This window comes from Tursiops truncatus, chromosome 1, assembly GCF_011762595.2.
Source record: "Tursiops truncatus isolate mTurTru1 chromosome 1, mTurTru1.mat.Y, whole genome shotgun sequence".
Lineage (NCBI taxonomy): Eukaryota > Metazoa > Chordata > Mammalia > Artiodactyla > Delphinidae > Tursiops > Tursiops truncatus.
Genome location: NC_047034.1, coordinates 149,044,656 through 149,058,048, shown reverse-complemented (window position 1 = coordinate 149,058,048; position 13,393 = coordinate 149,044,656). Strand labels below are relative to the sequence as shown.

The 13,393-nt window shown below is 55.5% G+C and overlaps 2 protein-coding genes across 11 annotated transcripts in view; one reads left to right on the top strand and one right to left on the bottom strand.

The window, feature by feature from the left end:
• The window catches only part of LOC117307600 (uncharacterized), a 72,215-nt gene that overhangs the window by 52,608 nt on the left and 6,214 nt on the right, over positions 1 to 13,393 (top strand). The window contains exon 4 of one of the 8 annotated variants that reach the window (XM_073791120.1): positions 747 to 3,917. The exons of the other annotated variants lie outside the window; for them this stretch is intronic. The gene's annotated coding sequence lies outside the window, so the exon portion shown is untranslated. Of the gene's footprint in view, positions 1 to 746; positions 3,918 to 13,393 lie in introns of those variants that run through there. 8 annotated transcript variants of the gene reach the window in all.
• SLC2A1 (solute carrier family 2 member 1) overlaps positions 3,895 to 13,393 on the bottom strand; it is a 27,780-nt gene continuing 18,281 nt past the window's right edge. Inside the window, exons 3-10 of one of the 3 annotated variants that reach the window (XM_073791101.1) lie at positions 8,527 to 8,706; positions 8,130 to 8,370; positions 7,271 to 7,433; positions 6,997 to 7,184; positions 6,633 to 6,737; positions 6,100 to 6,201; positions 4,695 to 4,898; positions 3,895 to 4,338 (exon numbers count right to left, since the gene is read on the bottom strand). In XM_073791101.1, coding sequence (XP_073647202.1) covers positions 4,138 to 4,338; positions 4,695 to 4,898; positions 6,100 to 6,201; positions 6,633 to 6,737; positions 6,997 to 7,184; positions 7,271 to 7,433; positions 8,130 to 8,370; positions 8,527 to 8,706 — 1,384 coding nt within the window. In that variant the 3' untranslated portion in view covers positions 3,895 to 4,137. The remainder of the gene's footprint in view (positions 4,339 to 4,694; positions 4,899 to 6,099; positions 6,202 to 6,632; positions 6,738 to 6,996; positions 7,185 to 7,270; positions 7,434 to 8,129; positions 8,371 to 8,526; positions 8,707 to 13,393) is intronic. The other 2 variants (XM_019937983.3, XM_033836687.2) reach the window with 2 other exon arrangements.

Genomic DNA, 13,393 nt, shown 5'->3' with positions numbered 1-13,393 from the left:
CATGAAAGGTTGAGGTTAAAACCAGCCCTGACCTAAACATTCACACAACAGCCACTAGTTGGCAGCAATGTCCCAAGAAACAGGTGAGCCAGCCTCCAAGTAGGAGCTTCCTCAGCCAGCTCCTTGGGCTGTGATGGGGTATGGTCACCTGGTGGAACACAAGAGTAGTTGGGAGAACAGCCTGTGTGGAGGGAACCCCAAAGACCCACAGGGGAAGGAGTATGTGGAGGTCAGAGGACAGGGTGATCAATGCCTGGAGGATGGTTGCAGTGGGATGGGGGGCAGGGGTGAGAGGGGAGGCTGCATCTGAGAGGTAGAAACTGATTGCAAATGGCCTTGAATTTCCAGGCTAAGAAAGCTGGACATTATCCTGAGGGAAATGGGGACCCAGGAAACCCATGTATAAGTAGAAGAGAAACATGACTAGACTTGCCTTTTAGAAAGATCACCAAGATTGCAGTGTGGAGAATGAGGGGAAAGAGACAGGAAGCAGAGAGAACAGTGAGGAGGTGCTGCAGTGATCCCCAGAGAGATGATGAGTGGTCTGAACTAGGGTCAGCAATTGAAGTGGACAGAAGGGGTCAGATTTGTAGGTGACTTAAGAAATAAAAATCATAGAATGAGAAAGAGGGCATTAAAATGTAGTTTTCAAAAAAAAATGTAGTTTTCACAGAAGAGAATGAATATTCTCTCCCCATTATTAAGAACACTTTCTGAATTGTTGGATTTTCTCCCTAAAACTGCAGTGGAAGAGCTCAGATCGTGGAACTTCTTCAGGTCTAAATTCACTCAGTCTGTGGTGGGAACCGGCGACAAAGGAATGACTTAGCAGTTGCCTCCCCACTGGTGGAATAACAGTCAACTGTACAGTGTGGTGAGGGCTTTGATGGAGGAAATACAGGACAGTGTGGGGTCCAGCGGGGGAACCTGATGTAGGTTTCCAGAGAGAGGAGACTTGTGAGCCCAAAATATGCAAAGGATCTCACAAAACTGTCAGTGAGCTAAGCACTGGAAAAGAAGGGAGTCTGGGAGCAGCCCCGTTACCTGTTTACCCCTTTTCGTCACAAACCGTAGGCGTCACCTTATGCGCAATAAGGTGTCCCAGGTGAGCTACATTCTCCAGGATGAAAGCGCTAACCCAGCCACGGTCGCCAGCTCCTGGAGCAAACTCACTTCCCAGAAGACAGACATGCTTAGCGTCCCTCAGAGGCTCCTGGACCACCGCCCAGGGCAGACAGGCTGTGATTGGTGGGAGCCTGGGGCCCGCCCCTCACCAGCCCCAAACTGCGGTTCTGATTGGTGGAGAAACAGCGTAGCCCCGCCTCTCCCGCCAGTCGGCAAAGGAGGCTACCCAGGTGGGTGCGCGACCGCTGAGGGGGCCCTAGAGCACCGCTGTTATGGTCTGGGAGAGATGGAAGATCTCCCCGGCCCCAAATCTTCTACACCCGCGATGGACTGCAGTCCCTAGAGAAAAGGCGTCAAGGGACCGGAAGCTGTGCTTCCCGGAGCATTGTGGGCCCAGGCGGGGGTGGGCCGGGTCTTCCGGCGCCTGCGTGCACCTAGCAGTTTGGGAAATGGTGGCCCCCGGCACGTTGGTGTAAGCCCTGTGAGGGGCGGGAACCCGGGAGTGGGTTCTCGGGCATTTTCAGACCAGGGTGTGGAGCCCTGGGCTGGGGTGGGGCCGGGATGCTACCGGGCGCCGCCCCGCTTTGGGGCCTCCTCGGGCGCCACTGCTTTGCATCCTTAAGCTCAGGCCTCTAGCGTGCCCCTTCCGCCCCAACCCCACCCCTAGTCCGTTTCCTTCCATCCGGTGGGAACAGCAGCAGGGGTGCCACCATAGGATTTTAAGAGCGCTGAGTGCGCACCTGGCATCCTGGGCCCCTGACTCCTCTTTGCATTACCCCTCCCGGGGCCCCTGCGAAGCAAGAGCTAACTCCTTTCAACAGAAGCCTGCTGGGGCCATGTGATAAGGCCTCCTCCATCGCACCTGGTCCCAGCCCTTCATCGGTTAACCACCCTGCCCCCAGGCTCAGGCAAGGCACAACCCTTCTCCGAGCCTCACTCCTGATTTGTGAGATGGGGATGGCTAACTCCTCAGATTCTCTGTACCGAATGATAATACACACAGGCACTGCCAATTACGATGTACCCGTTTTCCCTTCTCACCCTCTCCGTACAACCCCGCTTCATGGCAAGCAGATTTTATAGTTTAACCTGTGTGCAGTTATGAAGGCTTCGACAGGCATATCCACCCCACCCCCCGATTTTGTCAGCCGAGCCTCTAGGGACAAATATCCTTGGTGCTTTTATTTCAACTGTTTTCTGAGTGCCTGCTCTGTGCCAAGCACTGTATTTAGTACTGAAGACCCAGATGAACCAAATTGACTTCTTCCCATGAAATTGAGACTAGTGGGGGAAATAGGAACTTGTGATAAAGGTGGTGATAAAAGACATGTGATAAAAGATACAGTGCCACAAGAAAGGAACAAATGAAGTGCTCTTGAAATTCAGGGATTGGGAGAAGGCGGTTAGAAGTCTTTAGAGGGTGTGCAGTAGCCTATAAGCTGGATCAGAGGGGGCATTCTGAATTAAATAGATGGGAGAAGGCAGCTTGACAGCTCACTCTGCCCATGCAGTGAACATGGTTCATTTTGCTTTGGAGGGGCTGGGGGTTTGGGGTGAGGAGTGGGGTATAGGGTGGGGGGTGTGCAGTATAATTTTTTTTTTTTTTGGCCACGCGGCTTGCGGGATCTTAGTTCCCTGACCAGGGACTGAACCTGCGCCACCACAGTGAAAGCGCCGAATCCTAACCACTGGACCACTAGGCAATTCCTGCAGTATAATTGTTAAAAGCAGGGGTTTTAGCGTATTTGCTGTGAGACTTCAGGCACGTTAACCTCTTTGAGCCTGTCAACTGTACAGAGATAGTACCTACCTCACATTCAAGATAACGCGTATTATCTTGATGCCTGAGCATCAAGGTCAGCACATAGCTGTCATTTTTTTGAATACCAGCTATCCTACGTGAAGGAAAATGGGAATGCCTCGAATGCCAAGATTTTTAGATTTTTCTCTAGGTAATAGAGATCAAACAGATTTTTAAGCAGTAGAGCGTGTTGATCAAAGGTGCTTGGAAGTGACTGAATCTTGGAGTCAAAAAGTCTGAAGCCGCTCTAATAGTTGCTTCTTTCCCATTCCCATCCAAATCTGTCTACCCTCAACCCATATGCATTTCAGAACGATGTTTCTAAAAACCAGCCATTTATATCTGCTTAGGTAAGTTACAGAGTAAGGTGGTGTATTTACAAGTTGGTTTGTCCAGATATACTATAACTTAGTGTCTGTATTTAATATTGACAACCAAAAAATATATATAAATATCTTCCAACTATACACAGCAGGGCAGGAGTGTTCACGTCTTCTTGAATAGTGAGTTCTCAGTTTCCCATGGCCCTCCTCTCTTGGTGACCGTCTGGCCCTCAGTGCAAAGGAGACTAGCACCTGGCAGCCCAGTCTGGCCCTTCCCCTCTCCTCCCTGTACTCCAGTGCTCCCAACTGGTCTCAGGCAAGGGAAGATTAATTTGAGTGGTTGGGTAGGAAGAGACAGGAATGGGCGAATCCTAATGGAGCCTGATCCTGGAGCCTGATCCCTAGGTGGGGAGACCCAGGCCCACAGAAGGAGTGGCCAGAGCCACCTCTTAGGGTAGAAGACTCATGGTTCGTAGTTCGATTAGTGTGTCCTTGGGTCATAGGTCCGGCCCTACAGATTAGCTTGGCAAAGAAGGCAAGTGTCTAGGCAGGGCTTGGTCCCCACCCTCAGGCACTGAGCCATTCAGGGTGAAGCCAGGGATGTGGATAAAGGAGACTCTGGCTGATAAAAAAATAATAACAAAATCAGTAATAAAAAAATTATAAAACCTGTTGCTTGTCTGAATAGATCTGAGCAACAGTCTTGTTAAAATCCTGGAGCCATTAAAAGTCCTGAATATTCTTCTGGACATCACTACTGGCTGAAGGAAAGAGCCCCAGGCCCAGCTCTGCTGAGATCTTGTCAGTTTGAAAGTCTCATCCAGCTGCCTGTGCTCCGAGAGATCCTTGGGCTGCTGGGAGCAGACCGGGCTGGTGGTGTGGGGCACCTCACACTTGTGAATCAGCTCCCAGGGGGTGGAACAGCTCCTCGGGTGTCTTGTCACTTTGGCTCGCTCCCCCCTGCCGGAAGCCGGAAGCAATCTCATCGAAGGTCCTGCCTTTCGTCTCGGGAACTTTGAAGTAGGTGAAGATGAAGAACAGAACCAGGAGCACGGTGAAGATGATGAAGACATAGGGACCACACAGTTGCTGAAAGATACACAGAAACACTCGGTTGGAGACCTGACCCTACATCGGGCCGTAGGACCTTGGCTAAGTCACTTTACCTCTGGGCCTTTGATCTGAAAAAGGGAACACCCACCGACAACCCAGGAGCATTGGGATGTTAGTATTAGACTCTGCGGCAGCTGGCATGTGATAGGAGCAGTTTCCCACAGCAGAGCAGAACAGAAAATTCAAAGATAAGGAAAGAACCCTGTGTGACTTGGGCTTCTGAGCCCCAGCATGATTCCCGTAAGAACGGTAGGGACAGCATTTTGCACAGTACTATGGGGTCCTGCATGCAGGAGAGAAATGCTGAGTGTGGGCACTCTGGGAGTTCTCACCTCCACATACTGGAAGCACATGCCCACAATGAAATTTGAGGTCCAGTTGGAGAAGCCAGCGACAGCAATGGCAGCTGGACGAGGGCCCTGGCTGAAGAGTTCAGCCACAATGAACCATGGGATGGGGCCGGGGCCCACTTCGAAGAAGGCCACGAAGCCAAAGATGGCCACGATGCTCAGGTAGGACATCCAGGGCAGCCGCTCCTGTTGAGGACGAGAGACGGGAGGAAAGTTAGATTGGGCTGTGCTGGATCCTCAGAAGAAACAAACTGCAAAGGCAGCCCAGAGCAGGCCTAAGAGCTCTAGGCTGGAAAGCAGGAGGCCAGGGTTGATCCTGGATTTGCCGTGTGACTTAGGTACCCTGTGCCGGGTCTCGGATTCCTCATCTGAACAAAACAGTTTAAGTCCTGTGTGGTCTGCCCTCCCAGAATGGTCATGTAGTTGCGTGTGGAAGGCGCTAAGAAGAGGTCCCTGGGGTCCCCTGGCTCTGGCTGTGGAGCAGTCTGCTTACAGTAGGAGGATGTGGAAGAACATTCCTGGGGGTGGGTGTCAGAAGGCTTATAAGGTGCCCTACTCGGGACTGGCACAGAGCAGGCATGTGGTTTTACGTATAATCATTCTCGAGGAAGCTGCAGTAGAAAAGTTCTATGGGCTTCGTTCCAGATCCCAGATCAGCTGCTCATTGCCTACGGTATTGCCAGGCCTCTCGGCCATCACCGCACTCTAAGCCTTGGTTCGGCTGTAAAATGAGTGTACTGGTGCTTTCCTTGCCCAGGTGTTGGACAATCAAGCGTTGTGTGTGAAGTTCCTGGGATAGGATCATCACAGAGATTACAGTCATGGGCTTGGGGCCAGCAGACCTGAGGTTGACTCCTGGCTTCGTCCTTTATCTGCTACCTTACTAACCTCACTGGGGGAGGCTTCCTCACCTGAGAAATGGGAATATTGACTGAACTACACCTGTGCGTCGTGAGGACTGAGTGAGATGAGGCATGTTTCCACGCCTCTGTGGTGAGGAGGGCATTACTTTCTAGGGCTGTTCTGAAGATGAATTGAAGATGCAGAGAAGACTTTGAAAAATTTAGTATCAGGCAGAGTAGCTCCTGGGGAGAGAGAACTTGAAGCCTGGGGCTGGAGGTGCGGTGGTGAGAAAGCACCAAGCAGCGAGGAGCCATTTGAAGACAGGATGGGAGCGGGATGGAAGGAGCCAGCCTTAAGAGGCAGAAGGTCAGGCCCACGCCCGGGATTGTGAGGGGTGCAGAACCAGGGCGAGGGAAGCCCCCCCTGCCAACACCTGGCCTCCAGTGCTGCTCGCCAGCCTGGGGCTGAGACAGGCACTTTGGGGTCTGATGCCCACGTGAGCTCCCCCCACCTGCCGCCTGGCCCCCCGAGCAAGGCAACTCACCAGCAGCGCCAGCGCGATGGTCATGAGCACCGCACAGCCTGCCATACCGGCCAGGCCTATGAGGTGCAGCGTCCGCCGGCCAGCTCGTTCCACCACAAACAGCTGTGGGCAGAGAGGATGTCAGTGCAGCCTGCCTGGTGCCCCTCTGAACATACCCCTTCCTCCGGGAGGGTGGCCCCCAGTGCTGGGAAAGCCACGTGGCACTGCAGAGATGGATGCCTCCTCCCTGGGGCTCAGCTCGGGGACTACACAGGATCTGAGGGAATGCGAGCTGGCCCCCGAGAGCCAGACAGCTGAGCATTCTGGCTGTGGCCTTGGGCCAGCCATTGCACTTCTCTGAGCGCCAGTGTCATCAGCTGTTTGATAGAGTAATGAACTTGACGAGTTGTCCAAGATGAAATGAGAGAGCACTTAGGGAGCCCGTGATGCGTGCCTGGCTCACAGTAAAGGCTGCTGTTTGGTCATGAGGCCCTGAGGCCCCAAACTGGACCCCAGCTGCCGACTGGCTGTGGGCAACGATGCAAAAGACTCACCGACACGACAGTGAAGGCTGTGTTGACGATGCCGGAGCCGATGGTGGCATACACAGGCTGCTGCACCCCCGCCTTCTCGAAGATGCTTGTGGAGTAATAGAAAACCTACGGGACACAGAATTCGCGGAGCTCAGCCAGGTGCGGTGGCTCTTCCCCGGCCTCTGTCCCAGTGGGGTCAGGACACACGGTCAGTAAAGAATGAAGGGGACACTGCACCAGTGCCCTCATGGGTTCTGGTTCTAAAGGACAGCTGCTCCTCTGGCAGGGGCTCGTCTGTTGTTTTAAGTGTGGGACCTGTCCACAGCACACACTTGACTGCAGGGTTTGGCTGGGGCCACAGGAAAGGGTGGGTGAGGGCACTCACAGCATTGATGCCAGACAGCTGCTGGGACAGCTGCAGCACCACGGCAATGAGGATGGGCTGACGGTAGGCGGTCGAGCGGAACAGCTCCAGGATGGTGACCTTCTTCTCCCGCATCATCTGCCGGCTCTCCTCCTTCATCTCCTGCAGGTCGCGGGTCACATCCGAGGTCCCGCGCAGCTTCTTCAGCACTGGGGGGGCCGGAGGGAAGGCGGGGGTGGCTCAGAGCAGGGAGGAGGCCGGGGCCGGGGGCGGGGAGGGGCAGGGCCCGCCGTACCGCTCTTGGCCCGGTTCTCCTCGTTGCGGTTGATGAGCAGGAAGCGGGGGCTCTCAGGGCAGAAGGGCAGCAGAATGCACTGCAGCAGGGCTGGGATGAAGATGACGCTCAGCAGCAGGGGCCACAGGTCCTGGTTGCCCATGATGGAGTCCAGGCCAAACACCTGGGGGCGGCAGGGCCAGAGCAGCAGCTGTGAGCACCTTGCCCTGGGCCCACTCGCGGCCCCGATCCACCCAGGGGCCTTCTTCGCCTGCTTTGTGGCAGCTGCTGCTTTCGAGAGAGGGCTCTCGTTCTCAGTCTAGTTCTGCCACTAACGTGAGGCTTAACTTCTCTGAACCTCGGTTTCCTCATCTGTGACAAGGGGGAAGTAGGACCTACATCACGGCATTAGTGGGGATAAGATGGCAGGGCTACAGACATGTCTGGCAGGGGGATGGGGGCTGCTACTTTGACACAGGAGGATTTAGGGATGGGGCAGGGAGAGCCTCGAGAGAGGGGAGTGCATATATATATATATATATATATATATATATATATATATATATATATATATACACAAGCATCAAGGCGTGGAGGTGTGAGAGGGTCGGCATGTTGAGGAACCAGTGGGCTGCCCTGTGGTTGGATCCCCACAGTGAGAAGAAAGGACGCGAGGCTGAGTGGGCTGGGATGAGAAGGGTCCAGGCATCTGGACTTGCTCTCCCACCGGGGGGGCCCCGGGAGAATGGTGAGCGGTGTTCTCGGGACCTGCGCCTAGGATGTGTCTACGAGGCTGCCCTTTGCAGGGCTGTGGAAGGCCAGGTGAGGAGTTGAATCAGGACACACACCTGAGGCACTGGAGCCACGGGTGGGGGCTTACCTGGGCGATGAGGATGCCGACGACGATGCCCAGCTGGTGCAGGGTACCCAGGGCCCCGCGAAGGTCCGTGGGGGACACCTCCCCCACGTACATGGGCACAAAGCCAGTGGTCAGGCCGCAGTATACACCAATGACGAAGCGGCCGAGGATCAGCATCTCAAAGGACTTGGCCAGTTTTGAGAAGCCCATGAGCACAGCGGACACAAAGGTCAGCAGGTTCATCATCAGCATTGAATTCCGCCTGGGGGGCAGGACGGGGAGGAGGTCACAGGTCAGGCAGGTCCCTGGACCCCCCGGAGGCCCCAGGGGCTGGGTCATAGGTAGACCCTAGGACAGCCAGGGAAGGCCCCCCCCCACCTCCCACTCCCTGGGCAGGGCCAGGACCCCTTCTGCTCACCGGCCAAAACGGTTAACGAAAAGGCCCACAGAGAAGGAGCCAATCATGCCCCCCACGGAGAAGATGGCCACAGAGAGGGACCAGAGCGTGGTCAGTGTGGTGGGCAAGATGCGCTCCCCATAGCGGTGGATCCATGTCTGGTTGTAGAACTCCTCAATCACCTGCAGGAGCAGAAGCAGCCTGGTGGGCGAGGCCAGGACCCAGTCATCCTTCTCCCTTGCACTCCCCCACCTCAAAGAGGACCATTTTATCACGGGATGCTAGAGGCGGCCCAGGGGCCCAGCACCAGGCCCAACCCCAAACTCGCTGCTTTCTTACGCCGGGTGCCACCCCTTTTGTGGGCCTCAGCCACCCACACCACCGAGGGAGAGTGGCGCCGGCTCTCACACCTCCCCCAGGGGTGGTTTCCAGTGCCCCGTAGTTTCAGGCGCTCAACAGGACTTTCTGGGGATGATGGCAAGTGAACAGTGGTGGAAGTTCAGGCATAGCAGAGAGAGGCTCAGAGAGAGAGTGCTTCTTCCCGCATGCCCCTCCCCAATCCCCCTTGCTGGGGAGGAAATACAGCTGGACAGAGGCCCTTCGAGGAAGGGAAGGGCAGGCTGACTTTGCACTCAGGCCTGGTGTGAGCAACTTGCACACAAATGCTTGTGAGACCCACCCCCGGCTGGCCTGGGAGTTCCCCTCTGAAGGACCCATGGCCTCGTCCCCTCTCTCAGGTGCCCAGTTGGGCGGTACAGGGAAAGCTACAGACAAGGAAGCAGTTCCAGGAACTGGAGACACCTGTCCTAGAACAGGCCTCCTGCTAGCCCTGCCCCCACCAAAGGGAGGGCCTGGCTGGCCCAGGCCCAGGAATGTGGCAGGCGGGCAGCACTGGTTCTGCTTGCTCACACTCACCCCTCCTCTCAGGTGATGCAGATACATGCCCAGTGCCTCGGGACAAGCCAGACCCACCCAGCAACACGCGCAGCCACAGGCCCACCGTACCCAGAAACAGCCTCCTGTGTACACACGCCATCACACACACGAGCTCGCGCTCACATAATCTGAACATTCCCGACTTCCGCCAGTCACAAACCTGCATGCCCCTCTTCCCCTCCCCACTTGCAGCTCAAACTCAACTCCGCGCGAGCCCAACCCATCTGGCACCCCTCCCCGCTGCAAGTTTGTGTGCACCGGGCAATATGCAGCCTCTCATACAGTACGATCTCCACTGGCACTGCTCTTGGCCCTCCATAACCCTCCCAAGCTCCAGGGGTCTAGCAGAAGAGGAGGCTGTGGGTAGCCGCAACCGCCAAATGGGGAACCAAGCCCCACAGTCCCAGGAGTGCCCACTGAGTTATCTACTTGGCTGTCCCAGGGAAGCTGGACAGCTCAGGGGTGAGGAACCCGGACGCAACCAAGTTCAGACCCAGCTCTACCACTCATCTCCATGTGACCGAAGGCAAATGATTTTATCTTGAATGACATTAGCAATATCCACTTCCATAGTGTTGCGGGAAGTTAATGAAACACCCTTGGCAGTGCTCACACGGTGCTTGGTACCACCACTGAGCTGAGGGACCCCACCACGTTCCGGTACTGACCCAGGGGCAGTGCAGGCCACTGACAAAGGCTAACAGAGCCTGCGTCCCATAATTCAAAGTCAAGGCTCCTGCCAGGTATCAGTCCCACCTCCCAGCATCTCTACTTTTGCCCTATGCACCCTTTCCCCCAGTTCCACGGTTACTCCTCCTGGAGGGCCCACCTGCCTTACCACGCTGAAACCTTTTGAGACCCAGCTCAGAGGGTCCCAAGAGTCTGTCCTCCCTGAGGGCAGGGACCCCAGTGGATTCACCCCAGGGCCTGTCCCAGAGCTGGTGCAGGGGGGCCTAGCAAGTGGATGGAGGAGCAATGAAAGGGCCTTAGGCTTCCCTCCTAGCAGCCCTTGCTTCTGCCAGGGGCAGAGAAGGCAGATTTCAACAAAACAAACACAGAGTGCTTGTGTTCTTCAAGGGACAAAACCAACCCCAGAGGAGGACTGGTTGGGAACAGTAATGCTCCACTTATCAGGCTCTGCAGAGAGCAAGCTGTCCTGGATAAGGGAACTGTCCAGATAGATGGCCCTCACCCCTTGGAGGGCCCATCATCTGGCTGGAAAGCTTTCTCCCTCCTGTCCCTCACACTCTGCCGCCCAGAGCAACCAGACCTACAAGCAGGGCTCCAGGGCACTGATGTCCTTGGGGCTCTCTGCAGGGGCAAGGAGAGGTGTTTGCCCCAGATGACACTTAATTTTTGCATGCTGTAGTTCTCAGGCTCACCCCCTGCCCCCTGTGTTTCAGATGCTTGTCTCACAGAGCTCTCCACATCTCGTTTTAAAATTTGTCAAGTCGGCTAATGGAACTTGCCTGAATTGTACGCAGAGCCAATACGTGTAGTATTTAGGCAGTAAGTGCTTACTACCTAAATGGGTTTAAGGGTGTGAGGCTGAGGTCTTTAACCCTCTCCTTGGGATCTGGCTGGAGATGTTGAGGAACCATGTGTTAAGTGAGGTGTTACCAGAGCCTCCCCAGTTAAGTCTCCTGCATGTGGTAACAAGTCAGAGGGGCCAAACCCTGGCCATGGCTAGCTCCTTTATGGCTCCTGAGCCCCTTGCTGCTTAGACCACTTTATGGGGTTGAGGCGCGGTGAGCAGCCAGCACCGCCCACCTTGGCCCCAGGCTCATCCTCTTCACCGCCCAGCAGCACTTCGTGGCCAAGCCGAGGCTGCCCGCTGGGTTCCTGCCTCTTGATCTGGTGCTTGAGATTTGTGGGAAGAAGCCAAGCGTGGTTTTCCTTTCCTGCAGGCGGTGCGTGGGCTGTTTGTCCTCTCCCCTCGGGTCCATGCCCTGTGTGGGGGTGAAGCTGGCCCTTGGCCCAGGAAAGGCGGTGGGTCCCTGGAGAACAGGAGAACCCTGTGTGGGGAGAAGCTCTGGGGTCACCTCTTCCACCCAGCCGCTGCCTTGAGCATCACCCAGCAGTGGCTGGGTGCCCGTCATGGAAGAAGAGCCTCCTTACTGCTCTGCACCCTTAACAGGATCCCACAGGCCCGGTCTCGGCAGCGAGCTTCCTGGCGGCCTCCTCAGCCCCGGCTCCTGTCTGAGGCGAGGCCTCACGCGTGCTTCTTCTGAATGTTCTTTGCTCACATTCTGGTTACAAGCCTGGGAGCTACCCTTGATCCTGCCACTGCCCCACATGCAGTCACTCACCAGGTCCTGTCCATAAAATCCTACCTCCTTATCGGTCCTCCTCTCTACTCACGCAGCACCTGCCCTAGGTCTCACCTGGATTCTGCTCCTGATTCCTCCCATCCACCGAAGCCAGATTCCGATTCCCACCATTATTCCCTGACTTGGCAGTCGAGCCCTGGACGTCAAGCAGACCAGGCTCAGCTCTCCGTTTGTCTCTGTTCCCTTGCCAGCCCATTCCCAACCCCTCTCCCTGCCAAGGGTCGGTGTGAGTGCCCGCGTGCTGGGGAGAAAAGGCAGGTCCCGGTCAGCCATGGCATCAGGCTGTTGGAAGCTGAGGGGCTATTAGAGCTCTTTCTCTAAGCATCCCCTCATTGAACCTAGGGCAGAGGCTCACTTGGCGACACTGTAGGGGCCAGCCTGGAGAAGCAGGATGGCCCTGGGCAGCTGCCATCCCTTGGACTGAATGGTTTCCAGTAAAGAGCTATTCCTCATCCCAGCAGTTCTCCTGGGGGTGAGGGTGGGGAGAGGCTTGTATCATGTCTGTCATCCCCCCTCCCTTCCCTGCCTGGGTAACTGTGGCTGAAGGACCACACGTCTCTCTGTCTAGAGCAGAAGTTCTGACTTCCTCTGTGTCAGGGCAGCGTCTGTGGTGAGGCTCTGGGTGTGAGGCGGAGCCCACTGCCTGGCACATGGAGTAAGCTGTTCCTTGTGTCACTGTTCTCTCAAGGAGAGAAGCCATCTCCTTGAGAGGAACATTAAGGACAGAGTTTTCCATTTTTTAATTACTGCAAGACAAAGCATTAACCTAGGAATTATAGTACAAGAAAGAACCTGAAGGAACTAGAGGCTTGCCCTGGGGAGTAAAGCTCTATCTTCAGAACTTGCTGGCTGCCCAGGCCGAGGGACCCAGCAGGTCTGCAGAGCCCCAGGGCACAGACTTCAGCTCAGGGGAAAGAAGAGCTTTCTAGGCTTCAGAGGGTGAGATTACCCATGTTACAGTTAGTGAGTCCCCTGTCAGCAGGGAGCATACAAGTCAAAGTTTGGATCAGGGATTGATATAAACAATTTATGTAAAAGGCTAGATAGAAAATATTAGAGTCTGTTGATGACTGCTTATTTTTCTTCCCTTCCCTCCCTCCCCGCCACCCCAACCTTTTAAACACGTAAAACCCATTCTTGGCTCATAGGCCATACAAAAACAGGCTGCTGGCTGGATTTGGTCCCCCTGCCAACCCGTGTTCTAGAATTCCAGACCACTGCCAAGAGAAGGGGTATATGTTTTGGAATTGCTGGCTGCTCTCCACATATTCCCTGCAGAGGCCTGGTCTCCTAGATCAGCGGGCCCCAACCTTTTTGGCACCAGGGGCCGGTTTCATGGAAGAGGGTTTTTCCACGGACCGGGGGTGGCAGTGGGCGTGATTCAGGCAGTAGTGATTCAGGCAGTAACGCGAGCGGTGGGGAGCGGCTGACCGGCCCGCCCGCCGCTCACCTCCTGCTGTGAGGCCCCCCCGTACTGGTCCCTGGCCCGGGGTTTGGGGCCCCCTGTTCTAGATCATCCTGAGAGGGAATCAGCTCTCTCTCAACCCTTTCTTCTCTTAGATATACTGTGGGGATGAAGGGGTTAAACAGCCGCCCAAGCTTCGAGGTCCAGTCGGGAGGAA